The following is a 23,549-nucleotide window of genomic DNA, read 5'->3' as shown; positions in this document are numbered from 1 at the left end:
GGGGGGGGAAGAAGGGGAGGGGGAAGGAGAAGGATTGGGATTGGAGGGGAGGGGGGAGGCTGGGAAGGGATGTGAAGGGTAAACCAAAGGAGGAGGCTGCAATGCTTGGTAAGAAATGTACGCATTATCCTGCCCATGCAATTGTAACCCCTCTGTACAGTACAAATAAAATTAAATTAAAAAAAGATTGAGGTTCAAAGCCAGCCTCTGCAGGAAAGTCCATGAGACTCTTATCTCCAATTAAGTACCTCCCCACTTCCCCCCTACCCCTGCCAAAAAGCCAGAAGTGGTGCCATGGTTCAAGTGATAGAGTATTTACCTTGGGGGTAGGCTGGGGGGATGGGGGTTGGGGAGGAGGGAGGGAAAAGGGAAGCTCAGGAATAGCGCCCAGGCCCCGAGTTCAAGCCCCTGGACTAGTAGCAAAAAAGGGTGGTGGGGGTGCTAGGTATAGCTCTAGTGGTAGAAGCACAGACTTAGCAAGTGCACTGTTTCCAATTGCCCACCAGATCTGGCCATCTGCATTGCCTGTTTAACCCGCAGTGTATATGGAAGTTGATTACAAGCATGAGCCACCAGCATCTGGCTTTATGCCCAGCTTGTTACTAGTTGAGATGGGGGTCTTTTAACTTTTCACCTGGGCTGACCTCCAACCATGATTCTTACCATCTCAGCTAGGATTACAGGTATAAGCCAGTGTTTCCAGCAACACTTAAGATTTTTATGTCCTTCTCTTTTCCTGCCATTTTCATGCTCATCTTTTGACTGGTATTTTGGAACAGAGTTATGGTTCCATACAATTGCCTGAAAAATCTTTCCTGGGAAGAGACTCACTTGACTTTTGGGGAGCTCTTTGCAATGCACGGGGTCCCCTCCTGTGCTTCCCTGGGTGCCTCTGAGTTTTGCTGGCTTTGATTTTGTTGCTGTTGGTGGTGGTGGTACTAGAATTTGAACTCTGCTTCTGCCACTTGAGCAAGGTCTCTCGCCCTTTTTTCTTTTACTTTATTTTTAGATAGAGTCTTAGGCTTTTGCTGAATGCTAGCCTAGGACTATAATCCTTCTCTACCAGTTCTTCATGAGGTTTGGTTTACAAGCATGCACCACCATGCCAGACCTGGCCTGGATATTGATAAGATTCAGCTTCTTACCCTAGCACCTTTGCTGTTCTATAGCTCTTTGGGAAAAGATGGATTCAAAATAGAAATCATGCATGACCCACTTATAGGGATCATTTGTCCAGGGAGCTGGACAGGATGTTGGGGGAGGGGGGTCTTACACAGGCCCCCTGTCTTCATGCAAACATGTGTGAACATGCCCTGCCAGAGTTGAAAGCCTAAGCTTACCCACAGATTTCTGAACACTCATCCCTATTTCTAAGCTAATCTACAATTTCTCCTCTTTTACTGCATCTGTTCCACTGCTGGGTCCCTGTTCAGAAACATCATTATGTCAGGGGCCTAACTAGAAGCCCTAACTCTGGAGGTGCAGGAGATAATGACATGGTGTGTATATATGTGTGCATGCGTATGTGTATGTGTATGTGTGTGTGTAATTACACACAAAGAGTTCTATGCAAAGACTCAGTTTATGACTGGGACACTACCTATGGTGACATATAGGTAAAGGATATTATTTAAGTCCTTGTTGCTGTGAGGGAGGTTCTGAGCACATTTTGGCATGGCAAACAGGGACAGTGTTCCAGGCAGAGGGGACACATTGACCCAGACACCCAACAGGAGACAGCAGCATGGGTGTGCCCTGAACACAGAAGAGGGAAAAGGGGGGGGACGGGGGCTCTGCCTCCAGGTTCCCTGCCCTGCCCTGGGGTTGGTTCTTTTTCTAGGCAAGAAGAAAGTGCTGAAAATGTTCGGGGAGAGGGCAGTCCTGGCCGGACGTGTGAGGCAGCAGCCGAGGCATGTGTACTAAAAAATGGGCTAAAAATAATCTAAATGAGAGGGAAGTAGGATTCTTTCTTCATCAATGGAAAAAGAAAAGAAAAAATAAATCTCTTACCTCAGCTTTGGGTAGAAATATTTGCTTTTTCCTCCGGATATATAGCTTCATCTTCTCATTTGTGGTTTTGGACTTGTGCTTTCTTAAGCTGGTCTTGCAAGCACAGTGGCAGATGGCTCTGGCTCCCACGTGGGCTGGTGAATGAGCTCCTCCCTGCTGGTCAGGCCTGGCTTTGTCCTGTCACCCTCCCAGCTGGGCAACTCCTTGGCTCTCTTTGTTGAACCATCATGCTGCAGATTCACAAGTCCCCTTAGGGAGCAGAGTACTTTATTCCAAATCACTTGTCCGGAGCTCAGAGGCTGCTATTTAGTAGAGCATTAGAAAGGTTTAGCATCTTGAACTTTGACCCGAATATATCGTGATCACTCTGAACTGGAAACTTTTGTCTTCTGATCTTCATTTCTTTCATTTTTTTTCCTTTTTCTTCCTTTTGGTTTCCTTCCCTTCCCTTTTCCTTCTGTGGGGATTGAACTCAGAGCCTGGGCACTGTGCCTGAGCATTTTAGCTCAAGGCAAGCACTCTACTACTTGAACCACAGTGCCACTTCTGGTTTTCTTGTGGCTAATTGGAAATAAGAGTCTCACAGACTTTCCTGCTTGGACTGCCTTTGAACTGTGATCCTCAGATCCCAGTCTCCTGAGATTACAGGCATGAGTCACCAGTACCCAGCTTTCTGCTTCTTTTGCTCCTTCAAATTTGAGGGATTTTCAAGTAGGTGAATATTTAGACTTTTCTCTTGATGAACTTGAAGTGTTGTGGTAGAAACGGGGAACAAGCCTCCTCTACAAAGCAGTGATCCCAATTGCAATCCAGGCCTGTCAACATGCTTTATATACTTCCATCAGGTCTTGCCCTTCTTCAGCCAAGGGCAGCCCTATTTCTGGCAGCCCTAAAGGATGCTGATAGAAAGAATCAGGAGGGAGAAAAAGGTCTGCTGAGAGAATAGGAGAGAGGAGAGAAGATATGTAGGGGGGAAAAGAAAGGCAAGTAGAAGGCAGAGAAGGAAGCAGTCTGGGAGTAGAAAGACGAAGAGAAATAAGTATCAACTACTCCATGGCAGAAAGGAGGAGTGTCTTAAAAGGAAAAGACAGCATACATTTTTCTTAGCACCTTTCTCAAATTTTTCCCCATGGAAATCAATGATACTATATGTAAAGTTATGAGTTGACAGTTGGGGGCGGGGAGTGGGGGAGGTGGTACTAGGAGTTGAACTCAGGGCCTTGCACTTGCTAGGTGTACTCTATCAATGAACCAGGATTCCAGCCCTTATTCAGGCTGGTTATTTTTAATATAGGGTCATGCTTCCTGCCCAAGTCTATGCCCAAACTACACTTTGGTGTTGAATGGCATATACTACCATTTTTGTTTTATTTTGTTTTTTGGGTCCGGTCATGGGACCTGAACTCTGGGCCTGGGCGCTGTCCCTCAGCTCTTCAGCTCAAGGCTAGCGCTCTACCACTTGAGCCACAGCACCACTTCCGGCTTTTTTCATTTTGCTTATGTGGTGCTGAGGAATCGAACCCAGGGCCTCAGGCATGCAAGGCAAGCGCTCCACCACTGAGCCACCTTCCCAGCCCCTGGCATATACCACCATTTTAAGCCGCTTCTGTTGAGATGGAGTCTTGTGGACTTTTCTGCCTGGTTGGCCTGAAAATGTGATCCAGTCTTAGCCTTTCATGAAGCTAAAATGACAGGTGTTATGACACTGTGCCCTACTCTTGGGAAAGAACTCCAGACAGAGAACTTCTCTGCCTGGGCTGCCATTGAACAGTGATCTTCTCATTCTCAGCTAAGTAGCTAGGATGATGAGCACGAGCTACCAGTGTCTGGTGTAAGTGACAACTTTTCTTAGCAATGGCCAAGAAATGAAGACTTGCTCCTAAGCAAAATAGGGCAAGAACTGGCTGTTGTTTGCCCTTTCTCCCTCCCTCCCTCACCATGTCCTATATGATTTGATGTTGGTCAACTGACTGAAAAATCAATGTCAATCACTTGGTTAATTTGTTAAGGAATACACTGGGGGTTTTACCCAGTTCCACAGGAACAGAAGAATGTTCTCCAAGCCTGGAACCTGACCTCATGGCCATTTTCCTTTAAGAGTAGAACAGACTTAAAATAAGTCATTCATCTGCCAACTTTGACTTATTTTGGGGGTTTATTTGTGATTCACAACTTGGATGTCAAGTCTGTATCCTGATGAGCCACCGGCTGGACAAATGACACAGCCTGGTGCCCATGGCAGCTGGGTGCCCTCCCCCTCTGGGAAAAGGGCCAGGCAGGGAGAGCCCGGAGTCAACAGTGGAAAGTGTTCTAACTGCTCCGGGATATTCCACCCACAGATAATTGCTGGGTTGTTTTCTTTTACAAAAGTCTGGGAGACAGGCAGAGCTGATATTCAGCTGTGGAGAGCCATGGGGTATCCAGACTATCACCCCTCCAATATGGAGCTAGGGCTAAAGATAGACACAATTCCACAGCCTCCTTTTGGTTGAGCTGGCATCTGGGATGTGAAATGTTTGAACATCTGAATTAAGAAGGAGTTCTGGCCCTACCTGCCACCCATCCACCCCTTTTCCCCCACCCAGTTCTTCCCAGGCTCTAGCCTGGAGTGTCACTGTCCATATGCCTAGCTGGCCATGGCCCTTTGAAGCCCCATGCCCTTTCTTTGGCTGCTCAACAGCCCCTCTCTCTCTCTGGTTGGAAGGCAAGGGATTTCGACTTCAGCTTTCAACAGAGAAGGGAGTACAAGCTTTCAGTCTAAAATAGGTCACCAAAGCTGCCAACAGCAGTCTAGGATATCCTCCATTCTAGTCCAAAGCTTAGCAGTACTGCTACCCTATGAGTACAGGGCCTGTACCGTCTGTGAGGCTCAGACATAGATGCTGGAGAGCAAAGAGGGTAGCTTCTGGGACTGCCCCTTGCATTCTGGTACCTCCCCCCCTTCTCCACGCTGTAGATCCAGCCAAAGGATCCAGACTTTCTGGCCTCTGGTCCTTTAAAGCCTTTCTGATTTTTTGTGAGTCTGAGGCAGAGCCAGGCTGATGGGGCACTAGCCTCCCTGGCTTGCTTCCTGTACTGGTTGCTCTTCTGCTCTAAGATGGGATGGGTTGAAGTGTTTGCTGAGCCCTGGACTTTGCAGCAGGTACCACCCAGACTGTGCACATCTCAGCAGCAAGGGGCGCTTACCTCCCAGAGGACTTCCAGCTAAAGCCCAGCAAAGCCCTGGCCTCCAGGCCACCACCGGGCCCTCTTCTCTCCCTTCCTCTCCTTTTTCCATGGAACTTCAAGAGCATTGACATGTACAGAGAGCCCTGGCACCTGGCCTTATTCCATCTCTTGTCAGACTCACCAAGGGTCTGAAGGGAAGTAGATGGAAAGCCCTTCAGGAAAAGGTTCGCACTTGACATTCCCTGCTGCAGGCATGCTGGAACACAGCGAATCCCAGTAGACGTAGCAGGGGGTGCCAGGACTCAAGCTGTCTAAAGTCATCATCATGATGACCTCAGCATCGCAGTGGGCTGCCCACAGTGCCTGGCTTTGTGCCAAGGACTGTTTGCCCTCTTATTCTTACTGTAACCCACGAAATGAGCATACAGGTTTGGAGTGTTGTACCTAAAGGGATCATTGGGTTCTAGCCAAGGTCTTTGGCCATGCCAAAGTTCTTTCTGCTATATAAACTCATGGTTCTGTGGAGGCCTAGATAGGGTGGTCCTCTTTGAGGAGGAGAGAGGAGCGATGGAGGAACACACAGCGGCCGCTCATACTAGGTAGTCCAGCCATGGTCTTTTTGAGGAAGCAAAATGATCTCTGGAAAGGAAACTCACGCAGTCTGTCAGCTTCTTGCCAACTCTACTACGGTGCAACCTGCCAAAAACAGCCAAACTTTGTTTGGGGTATGAAAGCAGCTGTTATAATAAACTCCTGTGTGCTGCCTCCTTTCCTGTTATGGTGGGAGGACTGTTTAAAGTAAATGTCTCCAGTCCGTGGATTTTCTGGGGTCATGAAAACAATTTTTTTTTAATTGGCAGACTCTGGTACATTTTTTGGAGAAGTTAGGAAGTAAACAGAATGCCACCCGTCATTTCAGATTCATGCACGTGTGTAAGTAAATGCTCGCTGGATTCAGGGGGCTTTCTTCTCCACTTCCTGCCCACTGGACTGGACCTGTCACTCATCGATCCTAGGACTTTCAAGACCGTGCAGAGGGAACAAGTGTGCAGAACATGGAATCAACCTGGAGTCTGGGGGATCCTGGCTCTGCCACTCATAAATATGGAGTACCGAGTAAACTTTTCTAGCCTCAGTCTCCTAAGCTATAAAATAGGTTTATAATAAGTGCACCTTGGGTTTAAAATTATCAGTGTTTAAAATTATCAGAGTTTGAAATGATCAATGTGTGTAATCAGGTATAATAATAACAAATATGTAGCTGGGTACTGGTGGCTCACACCTGTAATCCTGGTTTCTAGGGAGGCCGAGATCTGAGGATTGTGGTTCAAAGCCAGGTTACACAAGAAAGTCTGTAAGACTCACCTCCAATCAGCTAGCAAAAATCTGCAAGTGGAGCTATATCTCAAATTGTAGAGTGCCAGACTTGAGTAAAAAGCTAAGGAATAGTGGCCAGGTCCTGAGTTCAAGCCCTCATAAACAGCACATCTATAAAATACCTAACAAACATTTCATTGTTTGTTTGTTTCTCAGGTTTCACATGTATTTACTTAGTTAATCTTCTCAGCAACCATGGGAGATAGCTCCAGTTCTAACATTAGATTCTGCAAACGTTCCCACAGAGGTTCTGCACAGAATCTCTATTGTCAGGCAAGCCAATAAAAAGGCTGGTATATAAAATAGCCATAAATTCTATGGAGAAAAACAAAATAGGAACAGAAGGTAAACAGGAGTAAGAGGATTGCATTTTTCTTAGAGTAATCAGAGAACACCTTTCTGAGAAGGTGACATTTGAGTCAAACCCTATGGAGACTCCTAGGCAAAGGCCCTGAGGCCCCCTGTATGACTGAGTAGGTGAGATCAGGGTTGCAGGCATATGATGAAGCCGGAGGTGAGAAGGAACACTTGAAATGTGTTCTCTCAGCTGCTACGCTTGCTGTTTGTTCCCACAAGGCCAATGGCCAACTTTTGGAGCTTGTTTAAGTAGGACATTTCTCAATGGGACATCTTGGCTTCCCCTGGAGACATTGTACTTGTTGATCTTCACAGATGAACTTTCCCCAACTTTCCCTCTGTGCCTGCCTCCTCCCTTCTTCGGGGTGGTTCTGTTCTCTGCTGCATTCTGCAACTGGGTTGTCCCAATGGCGCACAGGCAGCTGTGGTTCACACAATACCTGATGTGTTGCTGGGGTCACTTACTCATTGGTGCCAGGAACTCACGGATATGTTCTGTTCAGGCCAAGCACCCAAGAGAAGGAATTAGGCAGAGGACATGGAAGGAAATGTTTCTAACGTCACTCTTTCCCAAATACTCCCTCTCCTTCTATGTGGGAGATGAAGGATGCCACTGTTTATGACAACCAGAACCCATTAATTCTGGCAAGAAAGAACCCTGATATCTTCTCCAGTCCTGTATCAAATCAGTTTTCCTCCTCAGGCTTATAGGCGGTTTCTGGCACCCTGAAATTGTGTCCAGATGTATATCTCCGGATCTTTTTCTGGAATGAGGTGGTGACTTTAGAATGAGGCACCATGTGACTCTTCTTGGAATGACTTGGTCACAAGGGCAGGCCACACTGGCAAACTCAGATGGGCTGAGAACTTTCGCCTTTGTGCACTCCTGTGGAAAACGTGTCCATTTCAGATGGAGTTAAAGGAACCAATGAGTTAAAGGAGCCATGATATTTGTATTCGACAAATATTATTTATGATGTTCCCAAGAAAGAAATATAAATTATAATATCCTAGAAATTATGGGATCCATTTTTGTGCCAGTAGAGGGGTTTGAGCTCAGGGCCTCTTAGCTTTCTCACTCAAGGATGGCACTACCACTTGAGCCATAATTCCACTTCTGGCTTTTGGTGGTTACTTGGAGAGAAAAGTCTCACAGACTGTTCTGCCCAGGCTGACTTCGAGCTATAATCTTCAGAACTCAGCCTCCTGAATAGCTAAGATTACAGAGTTGAGCCGCTGGCACCTAGAGCTTAGATGCATTTTTTAAGACATCAAAGTGTATTGACATTTAAGGTCTTCTTTGCTTTTTTTTCTAGGTGGCTTTAAACCACCAGGAATCCACCCGTATATTAGTTAACTTGTTTTCATATGTTCCTCATTGCCTTTAAAAACACCACCAGTTCTAACAGTGCTTTCTAGATACATCCATGCACCTAGGGGTTTAAAACAATGGCCTAGGCCTTAGGGTCTTTGATATCATTGTTCTGGTTTCTACACTTACCAGACCCCTGTACAAAAGGAGGTCCAAGCCCAGAAAGGATTTAATGTTTATCAACTTCACATCAGTACAGTGTGGGGATACGCAAGTTGAGCATCCCTAATTTTAACAAAAGGGGAGGGGGGACTTTTTGAGAACTAGCATGATGCAACAAGTGGAAAGTTCCACCCCTGACCTCATGTAAGGGGTGACAGTCAACACACAGGCACACTACACTATTCCACAGTCACTTCAGGCTGTACTATCAGAGGCCTAGGAAATATAGTTGAATTTTATGTGTAGGCTTAGGTCTTGTCCTTAGATATCTCATTATGCAAAGAATAATATTGCCAAATCTGGAGAAATCTACAATACTTCTGATCACAGGCATTTAGAGAAGGGATACTGAATCTGTGTACATTCCTAAAGTCCCATTGGCATTCGTTGGCATTGTTTGGTACTGGATAAAGTGTGCGCCCAGCATGCACATCAACCAGCCAGGGCTGCAGATACTCCGCCAAGCAGAATTCTGCCAGGCAGAATTCTTGGGGTGTGGTTGGGGTATAGCTGCTCTCCATGGGCTTGGAATTCCATCTCAATAGTCAAGTTTAGTTTTCTGGGGGCTCTAGCTGGAACTGTCAGAATCCAATCAAAAGATTTGTTGAATATGACTTAAAACACATTCCATCTGTGTCTCTGTCCAATGCTACCTACCACTTTACTTTTATCTTGGTCTCAGAAAGCAGAAGTCAAGGCTCCTCTTACTCAAATGCACCAGCTCTCAGAGAAATCCATTGTTTTTCCACAGAGCTGCAATCTCTCTTACTTTTAAAGATGGGAGCTTCCCAGGCACAGTTATCATTCTAGCTGCTCAGGAAGCTGAGACCTGAGAGTCATAGTTTGAAGCCAGCCTGGTAGAAAAGTCCATGAGATTTTTATATCCAATTTACCAGCAAAAAGCCAGAAGTAGAGCTATGGCTCAAATATTAAAGTACCAGTCTTAAGTGAAAAAGCCAAGACTATGAGTTCAGACCCCAGTACCACAACAAAGGGGAGGAGGAAGGAAAGGAAAGGAAGGAAAGGAGGGAGGGAGAAAATGATAGAGGTTTGTGTTTAGTCTTAGGTCCTGAAGTACTATTTGGAAAGAAATATTTCCCTTGGAAACATTATACTAAAGATGGATCCTTTTATTTCTTAATTGTAAAGGTGATGTACAGATGTACAGAGTTGTATGTCAGGTAATAAGAGGGATCCCTTATTCCTGAGGCATCTCAACATGTTTTTTTTGTTTTTATTTTATTTTTTGTTTTTTCGGTGCCAGTCCTGGGGCTTGAATTCAGGGCCTGGACACTGACCCTGAGCTTCTTTTGCTCAAGGCTATCACTCTACCACTTGAGCCCACAGCACCACTTTTGACTTTTGTGGTTATATGGTACTATGGAATTGAACCCAGGGCTTCATGCATGCTAGGCAAGCATTCTACCACTAACCCACCTTCCCAGCCCATCTCAACACTTTCTGGGTGTCAATATTAAATGTAAATATTAAATAACTCCTTTGACAAGGAGTTATAGGTGCATCCTTAACTCACCAGCTTCTCTATTTTGTTTGAATTAGAACAAGAGTGTGAGCAAATAACGTTTTTCCAGGAGTACCTTCCCAAAACCATAGAGAAAGGCTTTTGCCGTTAATTCTGCAGCAATCTCAAAGGTTTGGATCATGCACTCCTGGCCCTGGCTCAGTGGCTCAGGGACTTCAGGATTACGATGCTTGGGTTTGGAGGCATGGCTCAATTGGTAGAACACTAGCCAGTGAGGAGAAGCATCAGGCATTGTGATGCTTGACTTGATGGAAATGAGTATAATAAAAATTACAGTATGGTCCAAAATAAGAAAAATCTATGAAGTCAGGGCAGGAGTATGACATGGTAGAACACTTGCCTAGTGCATGTGAGGCCCCAGGGTAGTGATCTGCACCCTGACAAAAAGCAACCAAACAAAAAGCCACCATGGAGTGTGTGTGGTCTGGTCAGTCTATTTCCCGTTTGATGTTCCTTTGCAGCCAGGAGGAGAGAGGGGAATTGAGATCAGAAGAGACCTGGGAAATGCCTTTGCATTTGCCAGGTTCAGACCTGGCACCTGTGAGTAGGTGGGCATAGGAGAGGGTGTGGGATCTTGCAGATATAGCTCAGTGGTAGATCACCAACTGGCATAAGTCCTTGGGTTCAATCCCTAATACCATAAAAAAGGAAACGGCCCTTCATGTTAGCAGTCTCCACAGAGCATTCATTTCTACACCTGACAGCCTTGACTAACTTCATCTTCAGTGTCCAAGTAGTTTACACCACTGGTGCCAAATCTGTTCTTTATTGCTAACAAAAGTAGTTGCTATGGGAGCACAGACCCACCCCCCCCCCCCGCAACTCAGAGTCTCCAGCTTCTTAGGATACAAACTACCTAAAGCTGGCAACATTCCTGCATTGTATCCAGCCTACAGTATATCCCCATGTTGCAGCCTTCCCTTCCTCCTGTCCTGTCTACTCAGCCAGAGGCTTTTTGCTCTTTTCCTAAAGAAAGTTTCTCTCCCCTACTTGGTGATCTCTTTTTGTTGTTGTTGTTGTCTCTTAATTCTATGTGTCTTCAAGTATAGTCTTCACTTAAACAAATAGAAACATATATTTATGGAGGAAGGAGGAATGTCTATCAAGTTGATTACTGTTTTCATTTACACTTTACCTATCCCCCTCCCTTTTGCCATCACACTAGTTTTCCAAGGAGGGGGATTGAATTAACTAAGATGGATGCTGGTGACTCACACTTGGAATCCTAGCTACTCAGGAGGCTGCGATGTGAGGATTGTGGCAAGAAAATCTGTAAAACTTGTACCTCCCATTAAACATGAAAAAGCCAGAAGTAGAGCTGTGGCTCAAGTGGGTAGAGCACCAACAAGTACTCAACAGGTGGTTGAGCAAAAAAGCTAAGGGACAATACTTAGACCTTAAAATCAAGCCCCAGGACTGGCAGACACACACACATATACACATGCACACACACACACGCGCGCGCGCACACACACACACACACAATGAAATAGGTAGATGTGGAAAAGCAGACTCAGGCATCTCTCCGAACATCTTCCATGCTCCAGGACCATTCCAGAGAGTCACAACAAATACCCTGCCATTAACAGAGGCTAATGATAGCAGGGCACTGCTCCCTGTCATCATTGTTAGCCCTTCAGCTGCCCCAAAGTGGCTCTTTTTAAAGAAACAACTCTCAAAGCAAGTGTTGGGTTGTGCGATTTTGTTTCCCATCTTTGCCTATCAGCTTTAGATTTGTGTACTCAGAGACACACAGTGCATCTCAGCCTGGGAAGGGGTCTAAGGGCATGCTTTGCATTCCTTCCATTTGTATCCCCCATCCTGCACCCCATTAGACAATGAGGTCCTTGGATGCCTATGGAGCAGATGCTCTTCACGTGTTTGCATTTGGACTACCCGGCTCCTGAGCAGCTGACCTCCTCTCTCAGAACATCTACATCCTGGCCTGAAGGACACTTTGGAAACTGGGTGTCAGGATTGGGAAATCCCCTGCACCCGATGCTGGTTCCAGTGGATGTGAGGAAAATGGATGGGGAGCCATGGCGCCCTCTTTTCTCACTGTCTCTCTCGTCACTGGTTAAGCCACATACTTTGCAGTGTACTACAGAGTACTCTGTAAGGGGTGGCCAGAGCCTCCAGCCAGGCCTGACCTCTCATGGAATAATGAATTGACTTAGGGGAGAAGGTTCTTACGTTGGTTAGCACAGACAGTAAGAGAGAAATCACAGCTTGCTGTAACCTGCGCCCTGTCGTGGTTAACTGGGGCTGCCTTTGACCACTCATTTTGAAGACAAGTTATCTCTAGCTATGTGAAAGGTTGCTTCTGCCTTGACTGATTCTGACAGGACACTTGGAGTACAAGTCTAACTCGTCAGCTCTTCACAGCAGATCTAGTCAGGCACCTTTCTTCTCGCCATCTTTTTGTTTGGCACATCCCAAGGTGAATTAGCTTGGCAAAGCAGTGTATAACCCATCTACATTCAAATTCCAGCTCAGTCACTCACTGGCTTAGGGTCTCAACCTCTGGGACTCTGTACTTTCCCAAAAATCTGTACACTTAAGAGTCAGAATTGCCACCTTACAGGGTTATTAGAGATCCTGTAAATAGGAACGAAGAGGAGCTTGGCCAATATTAACTCCTTAGTAGTAATAGCAGTCCTCTCTGCTATTTTTGTCTTTGCATTTGCATCAGTAGCAAATCTCACCCACGAAACCAATGTCTGATGGACTCCCTCCAAATACCTGTGTGGTGTCTACGTGTCTGCTTCAGTTAGACAGTGGACTCTTGATAGCAGGCTGGCGCTGCTGAATTTTCATGAGTTCTTTTAATAAAATGGTTGAACGCTTAATCACAGTAGGGCATCGTATGACATGATGCACCTCATAATGAAGTTGTCAGAGCTGTAGAAATGGCTCCAGCCATCAGGTCTGTTGATAGTTGGCTCTGTGCTCCTAGGATGAAATGATCAGGAAGACAACCAAAAGAGAAGGGTCAGTTAGAAAGGACAAAGGTGAGAGATGGGATTGGTTGACCTCCCCAGCCAGCAAGGATCCTTCTACTCATGATTGAAAGCATTGTGGACAGCTCATATAATAAAAGGTTCTTATTTTAAAAACCACAGAGAGGAAAATAATGACATTCTTTTAAGACACTGTACATTCTGGCAGATACTATATATTCTGAGTGGGGTGGGGACCATTACATCTGGTTTTTGCCTACAACAATTCTTTTTTTAAAAGGCAGGGTATAAATTACAAAAAATTTAAACAAATAATACATAGTCTTTATTTTTAACACTCAAGCCAAACCAGAATGGACTGTCTTTTCATGCACATGAAGAAAAAAGGTTAACAAAAACAAAATATACCCTTGGTAAATGTGCAGAGTATTACTACACATTCCAAATGAACGATGAAGAGTTCATATGCTTATAAAACTCTCCTCTAAGCAGTTTTTCTGGCTTAGATACACATTTATGAATACAAAGTTTCTGTGAGGCTTCATTTATTTCGCCCAGAGAGTGATTTTATTACTAATTCTTCTTCTGCTTCCACTTTTGTGATTCTCCATGTTGTTTAGGAAACTTGGCTTAAGATGTCCAACCTGGTATGTTGGAGCCTGCCAGTAATCCTAGCTACTTGAGGTGCGGAGGCAGGATTGTAGTACAAGGTTAGCACTAACAAAATTAGTTCAAGACCATGTTTGAAAAAACAAAACTAAAGGGCTGGGGGCATCACTCAAGTAGAGGCCTTGAGTTCATTACAAATCCAGATAGATAGATAGATAGGTATGTAGATAGGTAGAAAGACAGGCACAGTGTACAATGCTAAGAATTCTATTGAGAAAATAAATTACTCTTAAATAACAAAAATTATATCAATTGTCTATATTCTATTATGTAATAAGTGGTCTTTAAAATAAGGATAGCTAATTATTTGTGGGATATTTTGTATTTAAATTTTGTTCTGGTGATATTGCAAAACATCAAAGCAAGTTCCAAGGACATTAACTCTGATGGTTTTGTTACTTTGGAGGAGGGCATGTTAATTACATACAGGAACAGATTTGACTCATCAGTTCTACTGGTAGAGCCCATCATTCTCTTGGGTTTATGGGAATATATGCCATCAGGCAGTAGATTAATAAGTACCAAAAAACCATATGAAAAGGTCATTTCAAGTCTCAGATCAAAACTTGTGGTCTTGCAGCTTCTGCAATCTTGCAGCTTCTTGCAGCTTCTCTTTGGTAACATGATTACTTAAGAGCCACACCACTGAGATACAGACTTAGATGATTTTTGAATTGTCTCATAGGCATGAACTCTGACCTTAGCCCAGTCCCCACCTGCAAGGACAGAGGTGGATCCTCATGGATCCATTGTAGCAGACAAGCCCATCATGGGGACCATACATGATGGGAAAATATAATAAAAGAGAGGACTCTTTTTTTCTTCCAAAAAGTAGACTGGGTTAGAGCCTGAACCACAGCACTTGGGAGGGCTCTTTATGGGGAACCACAGCAGAAAGGAATTCTCTCTGCTGGTGAATTCTTCTGGCCCTTTGCCCTGCCATTTCTGGAGTATTTCAGTTATTCCTGCAACCAGCTAACCCCTCTCCACCCACCACACACCCACACTGCTCCTTGGAAACATGTTTTACTGGAATCAGGACAACCTGGGAAAATTAGACTTTAGACATTGGGAATCAAATTGTCTGCCTATTGTGAATGTTAGTGGAATATTAGAGGCATGAAACCAGAGGGATTCTGGCTTGAGGGGGGTCTTCAAAGGTTTTGGAGTAACAGATTTGGACTGTGGGAAGTACATTCAAATCAGGAGGCAAAGATGGGATGGAGCAGGAAGTCGTTCAAGAGGGATGCCCGGTGGAATGGCATGCGTTACAGCATGCTGTTGGGAGCAGGTTTTGCCAGAAAAGGCAACACTGCTTTCCCTCCTGACCTGGAACATCTTATCCCTTGCAGCATTCTGCAGATTGGCTTGCACTTCCTCCCCTTCTCCCTCATGGGAACAAAGTCCCCAGTCTCTGAAAAGTAATGCTAAGAAAACAAACACCACAAAGGCTGGTAACAGGCATCTCTCTCTGAAATGTTTTTTTTTTCTTTTTGTGACCATCTAGGTTCAAGGAGGAGGGGGTCCCCCGGCTCCAGGAGCCAGCAGGGTCTCTTTGTAGTAGGCATCTGTCTGTTTGGCCAGATGTCCTCCCAGGGGAGGGCAGAGAAGGAAAGATAAAACAAGGGTTCTTATTAAAAATAAGTCTCCAGGGGGAGAGAAAACAAGCCAGAGAAAGTGTGTCAAGTGGAAAGAGTGGGCCAGGCAGTGCCATCTGATATTGATTAGTGCCGATACAACACATGCCACAAGGAAATGTCCCTGCCTTTCAGAAGGTAAGCCAGCGGCGGCTGGCTGGGAGTGAATGTGGATGGATGTCATGGACACAATATGCCCAGGGGCAACCCAGTGCCAGCACACAGGAAAGGACAGGAGGGACAGAGGCTTGCAGAGGGACAGGACACATGGCTTCTTCCCCCTCATTGGCCTTACTTTTCCCATCAATAGTTGTGACTTGATGAGCTCAGTGCTATTTTGCAGAGCATCTGTATAACCTGGGAACTTGTGAACCAGCCTCATTCTCAGGCCTCCTGGATCCGAAAGTCTCTGTGTTCATGAGTCTTTGCATAACTATGATGCACTCCAAAGTGTGAGAGGCTGTTCCAAGCTATGAAACTGAAGGTGGGGTCGGGAGGGCCTTCCCCTAAGGTCTATAGCCAGAGCATTAGAATGACTGCGGAGTCCAGAGAGCTAATCTGACTCATTGTTATGTGCTGTTTCCCTCATTCTGTATTAAACATAGCTGAAGAACTCCTTTCACTGAAGAAGGGCACTGTGGGTAAAATTTCAAACCAGAAGGTAGAAACCTGGACTATAGCTAACCCCTCATGACTTCCCCATCTGAAGTTATGAGCACAATCCTAGGCGACCAGTCCTTTCTGTACAGTCATTCGAGGGGACATCATTAGTGAGACACACACAGGGGAGACAGGGCCGGGACACCAGGAGTCTCCTGATATTCTCATCTGTTATACAATGTGATTTTCACATTAAAAGCTGCATTATCTTCGTCTTCTGTGTTTCTAATCAATCAGATGGAAAGTTCTTTATATGGCTTCATTTCTGGAGTCCCTTACACCAGAGTGTAAGAGAAGAGATAGAAGACGCTGTTGGCCTTTCTTTCTCTTTTTGCTTTCCTTCTTCTTTCCTTCTTTGTCAAAAAGTTAAATTATAAGCAGTACAAGTTTTCCTCTTCTCTAAAAACATCTGGTTTTTCTATCTGTTCCATAGTCGTTATTCACAATCCTGCAATAACTTAAATAATGTCAGTATTTGTCTGTCTGTCTGTCTGTCTACCTACCTACCTACCTATGTGTGTGTGATATATGAAATGGCTATTATTGAGAATTTAATCATAAAAGTGTCAGTGTTGGGCTGGGAAGGTGGCTCAGTGGTAGAGCGCTTGCCTTGCATTCATGAGGCCCTGGGTTCGATTCCCCAGCACCACATAAGCAAAAAGAAAAAAGCCGGAAGTGGCACTGTGGTTCAAGTGGTAGAGCGCTAGCCTTGAGCTGCAGAGCTGAGGGACAGCGCCCAGGCCCAGAGTTCAGGCCCCATGACTGGACACCCCCCCTCCCCACCCCCACCCCCCCGCCAAAAAAAAGTGTCAGTGTTATTCAGGTGCCAGTGGCTCACGCCTGTAATCCTAGTGACTTAGAAGGCTGAAATCTGAGGATAGTGGTTCAAAGCCAGCCAGGCAGGAAAATCCATGAGTCTCTTATCTCCAATAAACTACTCAGAAAAAGCCAGAAGTGATGCTGTGCTCAAGTGGTAGAGTGCTAACCTTGAGCACAGAGAAGCTCAAGGACAGAGTCCAGGCCCTGAGCTCAAGCCCCAGGACCAGCCCAGTAGCTCACGCCTGTAATCCTGGCTATTCATGAGGCTGAGAGCAGAAGATCACGGTTCAAAGCCAGCCTGGGCAGGAAAGTTTATGAAACTCTTATCTCCAAGAAGCTACCTCCAAAACAGCCAGAAGTAGAGCTGTGGCTCAAGTAGTAAAGCACTAGCCTTGAGCACAAAAGCATAGGCCCTGAGGTCAAGCCCTAAAACTGGTACGTATACACACACACACACACACACACACACACACACACACACACGCACACGCACATGCACGCATGCACACACACACAGTGTGTATGAGAGAATGTTTTCTGCTATAGGTTTCATTCAGGCTATTACAATCAATAGCATGTGAATAAACCAGCTTTTTTCGTAGGGGGAAAAGAGAGTACTAATTTGTATTGTTTACCAAATTCCATGGTATAAACATCCCCTCTGGGGATGATTTCACCTACCATCAATTTAATAATTACAGTTCTTACCAATTTAACAACTGGCTCAAGCCAGTTGAAACCAGCTCCAGAATACCAATGAGACACAAATCAAGAGCTAAGTCCACTGGGACATGATAAATTCTGCAGGACTCTGGGCATTCTCACACAGTGAGACCAAAGGAGGAGACTCTTAGGGGAAAGGAAACAAGAAGGGTTTTTTTTCTTTGCTGTTATTCTTGTTCTTGTTTTTTCTTCTTGTTTGTTCATTAATCTGCCTTTGAGAAAGTAAGTTGGGGGCACAGAAATGGAAAAAGGTGAACAAAGCGGCACTCACTAGACACTATATGGAAAATGAACTATACAACTTGTGGGTAGGGATGAGAGACACAAGGGAAGAGATGACATTGTCCAAAGACAGATGTACTCTTTACTTGATTTATATAACTTATGCAACATATGTGTAACCCCTCTGTACATCATCTTTATCATAATACAAATAGAAAAGATAAAAAATTAAAAGATAAGTCACAGGTCTTTTTTTGGTTTGGTTCATTGTGTCTGAATTGCTGTAGGTCCCGTCATATGTGAATCAAGAGCATTTAAATCTTTTGTCCCAGAATGATGCTTATTTAAAATTATAGTCATAATAAACAGTATGTGATTTAAAAGTATTCCATAACATGAGGTTATATGTTATTTTAAGGTCATATTAAATGCAACCATAACAATATAATGTAATTTTTAAAAAGTTTATATTGCTCTGGTGGAGAGTTTATTTGATTTGAAAATTCTTTTTGTAGTATTGTAAAGCATATGTAAAAATTTAGTCATGATATTTGAACCTGAATACAAAAAGACACAGTTTGAAATGGTGTTTGCTTACTATTATTAAAATGTGAATTCTCTTACAGGTATTCAAGAAGGAACACAATGTACCAAATGTAAAAATAACTGGGCACTGAAGTTTTCTATCATATTATTATACATTTTGTGTGCCTTGCTAACCATCACAGTAGCCATTTTGGGATATAAAGGTAAGTGCCTTTTCATTTCTCCTTCCAAATAGCAAGGAAATTCAAAAATTAATCTTTTGCTGATTACAGGCCCATTCCTGTAATCCTAAGTACTCCAGTGGCTGAGATCTGAGATAGAGGTTCAAATCCACTTCAGGCAGAAAAGTCCATGAGACTCTTTATGTCCAGTTAACCACCAAAAAACTGGAAGTGAATCTGGGCACTGGTGGCTCATGTCTGTAATCCTAGCTACTCAAGAAGCTGAGATCTGAGGATCGTGGTTCAAAGCCAGCCCAGACAGCACAGTCCATGAGACTCTTATCTCCAATAAACTACTCAGAAAAAAGCTGGGAGTGGTGCTCAGCTCAAGTGGTAAAATGCCAGCCTTGAGCACAAAAACTAAGGGACAGCACTCAGATCAAGCCCCCTCCAGCATACACAAAAATTTCATTAAGTTAAGCATAAAAAAACTCACCTTTGCAAATATGAAGTGCAGTCAGCTGCCGATGTCCATGGGGAATTAGTTCTATGTTCCCCTCCCCAAGACTTCATAAACTCTGGATGTTTGACTTCCTTATGTGATATGGTGAAGTATTTTTTCAGAACGCACACATCTCCTCATATTCTTTCTCTTGAAAGTCTCTATGTGATGTATAATTATGTAAAGGTTATAGAAATAGGTGTTTTACTGAAGTGCTTGGAGAGTAATTCATAGAAGAATGTCTGCCTAGAGCTATGGATATCCAAGATGAAAAGCAGTGGTTTCTTTTGACTCATTTCAACAACACTAATGGTCCTACATGGGTTGTGAAGATCATGTTCCTCTTTGTTGTTTTATCTTACCTATTTCTAGCTACTCTATCTATTTTTTCCCATCTTGCCTCTAAGAGGCTCCTGGAAACCCAGGAGTCAGCAGATGGGAAAACAAGATGTCCAGAGATTCAACTTACTCATGCAGGGATTGGCCTTTTCTATCTCTTTGTATTTACAGTTGGCTACTGTTGCTTATATAGCTCCATAAAAAATACTGCACATAGTTCTACCTTACAAAAAAGTTAAGCCAGCTGGGCACCAGTGGCTTACTCCTGTAATCCTAACTACTCAAAAAGCTGAGATATGAGGATTGTGCTTCAAAGCCAGCCTGGGCAGGAAAGTCCAAGCAACTAACAAAAAGCTGGAAGTAAAGCTCTGGCTCAAGTGGTAGAGCACTAGCCTTGAGCAGGAAAGCTTAGGGACAGTGCCTAGGCCCTGAGTTCAAGCCCTAGGATGGGTGCATGTGCACACACATGTGCAGGTGTGTACATACACACAGGTTTGGACAACACCTGTCTGACTTCAGGTAACAATAGTTGTTGCCCAAATCCTCCCAATTTATAGAATGAGTACGTTCTCCTCAGCCCTTCCCTATCCTTCCCAGACATCACAGGAAACAGGTGTACTGATTCAGAATCACCAAGGGCACATGTCCTTTTATAGAACATAGCATGGAAGTCTATCTTAAAGTCATGACACAGACATATCTGTTTGCCACACAGGGTCATATTAGTATTAGTTCATCTTCAAAACCTCCTCCCAGTAGCCACCTCAGCTGCCTTCCCTCAGATCTGTGGATTAACCAAGCCAGATATGCACCTGCTTTTTTCCCTGTCCCTCAGCCTATGAACATGACATAGGAAAAATAAGACCAGAGTGAATTCCCTCTGCTGTGATTCCTCCCCACCAGTCCCCATGCTTGATGGGCTCCTAAGGAAACATAGCACGTTGGAATTAGAAGGGGCCTCAATCCTGGCCAGTCCAAATTTAAATCTGCGTCCAACTGAGCTTAACATATCTGTGGATATTCGGTATGTGTTTGCTTCATGTGCCTGCCTAGTTCTATAACCTGGGTACCAATCATCACACCTTAAAGGTTCTGATTGCATTTTGTAAAATGATCATCATAGTAATTTGAGATGAGCCAAGACAAAGTAATAGAATCCATCTAGTCCTATGATTGGTCCCAGTAGATAATGGTTAGATTCTTCCTCCCTCCTCTTCCTTCCCTTCCTTCCTTCCGTACCTTGCTTTGAACTCAGTCTCATGCTTGCTATGTATGGGATCTGTCGTGCACCATCCCCTTTTTGCCCTTAGGGTATTTTTTCAGACAAGCTCTTTTGGCTAAGCTGGACCTTGGATGGCAATCCACCTACATATCTTTCCACATAGCTGGGATTGCAGGTGTGGGCCACCCTCCCCCTCCCCCACCACCACCACTTCAGTTTGCTTGTTAAGTTCAGGTCTAGCTTTTATCCCAGCCAGCCTTGAATCATGATCCTTCCAAGTAGCTGTCCCTTCTTCCTTGTTACGCAGCACTAGCTATTCGACCTGCCAGTCTTGTTAAAGTCCTCAGTACAGTCCATGATTTTTAGCCCCTAAGCTAAAGCCATATTCATGGGAAGCATCATGCATGAGTGAATGTATTGGCTGATGAATTGGGGCAATGAGAACTTGGAAACTTTCCAGGCCGTTTTATCCATGTTCAGTGAGTTCCTGCAACCTGGAGTCCCACAGTTTTCAGATGAAGCAGCAGAGTATGTGATTAAGGAAGGCTTTTAAGTCCTGACCAGGGTTAGGCCAAGGGGCAGGAGGGGAACCTACATAGGAAGGGAGGGTGCCCTGTGTCCAGGTCCAGATAGCCTTCTTGTCCCCCAGATTAGTTAGGCCATTACTCACTTCTCCATGACTACTTAGTGACAAGTGTGAAGTCAAGCAGCCATTTAAGTATTTTCAGGGTTCAATACTACCTAGTGATACTGTGAGAATAAGCATTTACTGCTAGAAGCAGTATGGGAATATGTAACATTTTTAAAGTTTTTTTAACCTCTGGTTGGAAATAAGAGCTAGGATCTTTATACCATCAGAGTCATACAAACATTTCTAAATAAAGGGTTTCTTCTTTATTTTTGTTTTGTTTGGTTGTACAGGGATTTGAACACTTGGGTCTTAAGCTTGTTAAGCAGGTGCTCTACCACTTGAGATACATCACCAGCCTCTTCTGCTTTAGTTGTTTTTCAGATAGGGTCCTGCTTTATGGCTGGGCAGCCTGGATGGCAATCCTCCTATTTCTGCTGCCCACACAGCTGGGATGTCACACCTGTACCAAGAACAAAGCTTCTTATTGGTTGAGATAGGGTCTTGCAAACTTTTTGCTGGGGCTGGCCTTGAACTGTGATCCTACTCACTAATAGGCAGGATTATAGGGTTGATCCACCATACTTGGATATTTCTTTTTTTGATTTATTAAGGTTTTCCCCCCATTTTACCCATTGGAAGTCCTCCAGCTCTAACATATGTTAGTATGCTGTCCATTTGCCTCGAGCCCCTTTGGCCTGTTCTCCACCTACATGGCTTCTTGCCCTTCCTGGATCACTTAAAGCCATCTTTCCTCCAAAGTACTCTTTCCTTACTCTTAGTCCTTTTGCTCTGTGTCATTATGGCCCAGGTGTCTAGTTTGACTTATGATGGATAGGCACATGGGTAGGTGGGTAGGATAAATGGAAGGAAGGGAAGGAGGAAGGAAAGAAAGGAAGGAAGGGAAGAGGGAGGGAGGGAGGAAAGGAAGAAAGGAAGAAAGGGAGGGAGGGAGGAAGGAAAGGAAGCAAGGGAGGAATGAGGAAGATATGTGATTACTAGATGGATGAATGGATGGATGGGTGGATGTTTATGTGAATAGATGATAGAGGTAGATGTGTGGTTGGATGGTGGATTAGGCCTGACTTCTATAAAGATAAACAATAGATGCCCCAGGTACCTGTAAGCAATCTGCAGATAAAGGACCACTGCCCCCTCAAAGCCCTACCTAGAAACCTCAAACTTGGAGATCAGCTTGGCCTGCCCTGTGGAACATTACCAACATGAAGGGAGAAGAGCTCTGGGGAGGAAATATAAGAGGAGCAAGATGGCATCTTGCCCCTTGTTCCCCTCCTTTAATGCTTCTATTCCTCAGGCCTTCAACAAAAAGAAGAAAATACAACTTGTACTTCCTGGTTTCCAAACCCAACATCAAGGAACAAAATGTTGATATTTTCCAGATGTACTTTCTCCTTACATGTACAGAGATTCCTCTTCGTTGCTGATAAGATTCTGGAGAACTAATGCTGCAATAGGCAGAAAGATTAGAGAAATTCTCCCTTCCCACACCTCCTTTTAATGGTGGAAAAAGTTCTCTCCACGGGGGAGAAAAGAGAAGGAGAGAGGAAAGGGACAGAGAGAGGCAGGGAAAGAAAGAAATACACTGAAAGAGGAGTAGGGATGTGTTTCTCTGCAGGAGAAGCGGGAGGAAATGAGACTCCTTTATTAGAGCTGGTGAACACAACTCCACACAGCGTCTTCCTGGCTTATCCGTCCCTCAACTGTGAGTTAGGATGTAGAAAGTTTCTACTGAAGAGTTCCTTGGCGGAACAAGCTAGAGAATGGCTTAGTCACCAGACAGGGCAGTAGAGAGCTGAGGCACCAACAACTCAGCAGATACTCATTCTTGGGTAGGTGTAGCTTGGTGCATCCTCCACCTGGGCCATTAATCAGTGGAACCTTCATGACAGGGACCATCTAATTCACTGGGTCATGTTTCCTCCAAAATATTTCCTGAACAGGAACATCTTACCCCATTGCCCTGTCTTGCTAAGGACGGTTAAAAACAGAGTCAGAAATGTAAATTTTGCTCGTTAAGAGCATCCTCTAAGCTATGTGTGGTGTATATGTCTGTAACTCCAGCTGCTTGAGAGGATCTGGAGATAGCAAAGGTTCAAGGCCACCTGGGCAAAAAAGTAAGCCCCATCTCAGTCAATAAACTGGATGTGGTGGTTCATACCTGTAATTCCAGCTCTGTGGGAAGTGTAAATGGGATTGTATCCAGGCCAACCTGGACAAAAAAACGTGAGACCCTGTTTGAAAAATTACTAAAGCAAAAAAGGGCTGGGAACTTGACTCATGTGGCCAAAGTACATACCTAACAAATTTGAAGCCTTGAGTTCAAAATTGAGTACCACAAAATAAGAAAAAAAACATCTCCAGGAAGTCACCATTCCTAGCAGTATGACATCTATCTTGCCACTGGGCTCAGCCAAAATGACCATGACAATGGGATTAGTGGCTTTCCAGATG

At 44.5% G+C, this 23,549-nt stretch overlaps 1 protein-coding gene across 2 annotated transcripts in view; it reads left to right on the top strand.

Moving 5' to 3' along the window:
- The window catches only part of Colec12 (collectin sub-family member 12), a 169,914-nt gene that overhangs the window by 112,165 nt on the left and 34,200 nt on the right, over positions 1-23,549 (top strand). For both annotated transcript variants that reach the window (XM_013014828.1, XM_013014827.1), the window contains exon 3: positions 18,306-18,428. In XM_013014828.1, coding sequence (XP_012870282.1) covers positions 18,306-18,428 — 123 coding nt within the window. The remainder of the gene's footprint in view (positions 1-18,305; positions 18,429-23,549) is intronic.

The sequence above is a fragment of the Dipodomys ordii genome, unplaced genomic scaffold, assembly GCF_000151885.1.
Source record: "Dipodomys ordii isolate 6190 unplaced genomic scaffold, Dord_2.0 Scaffold25, whole genome shotgun sequence".
Lineage (NCBI taxonomy): Eukaryota > Metazoa > Chordata > Mammalia > Rodentia > Heteromyidae > Dipodomys > Dipodomys ordii.
This window is presented reverse-complemented; position numbering and strand designations above follow the sequence as displayed.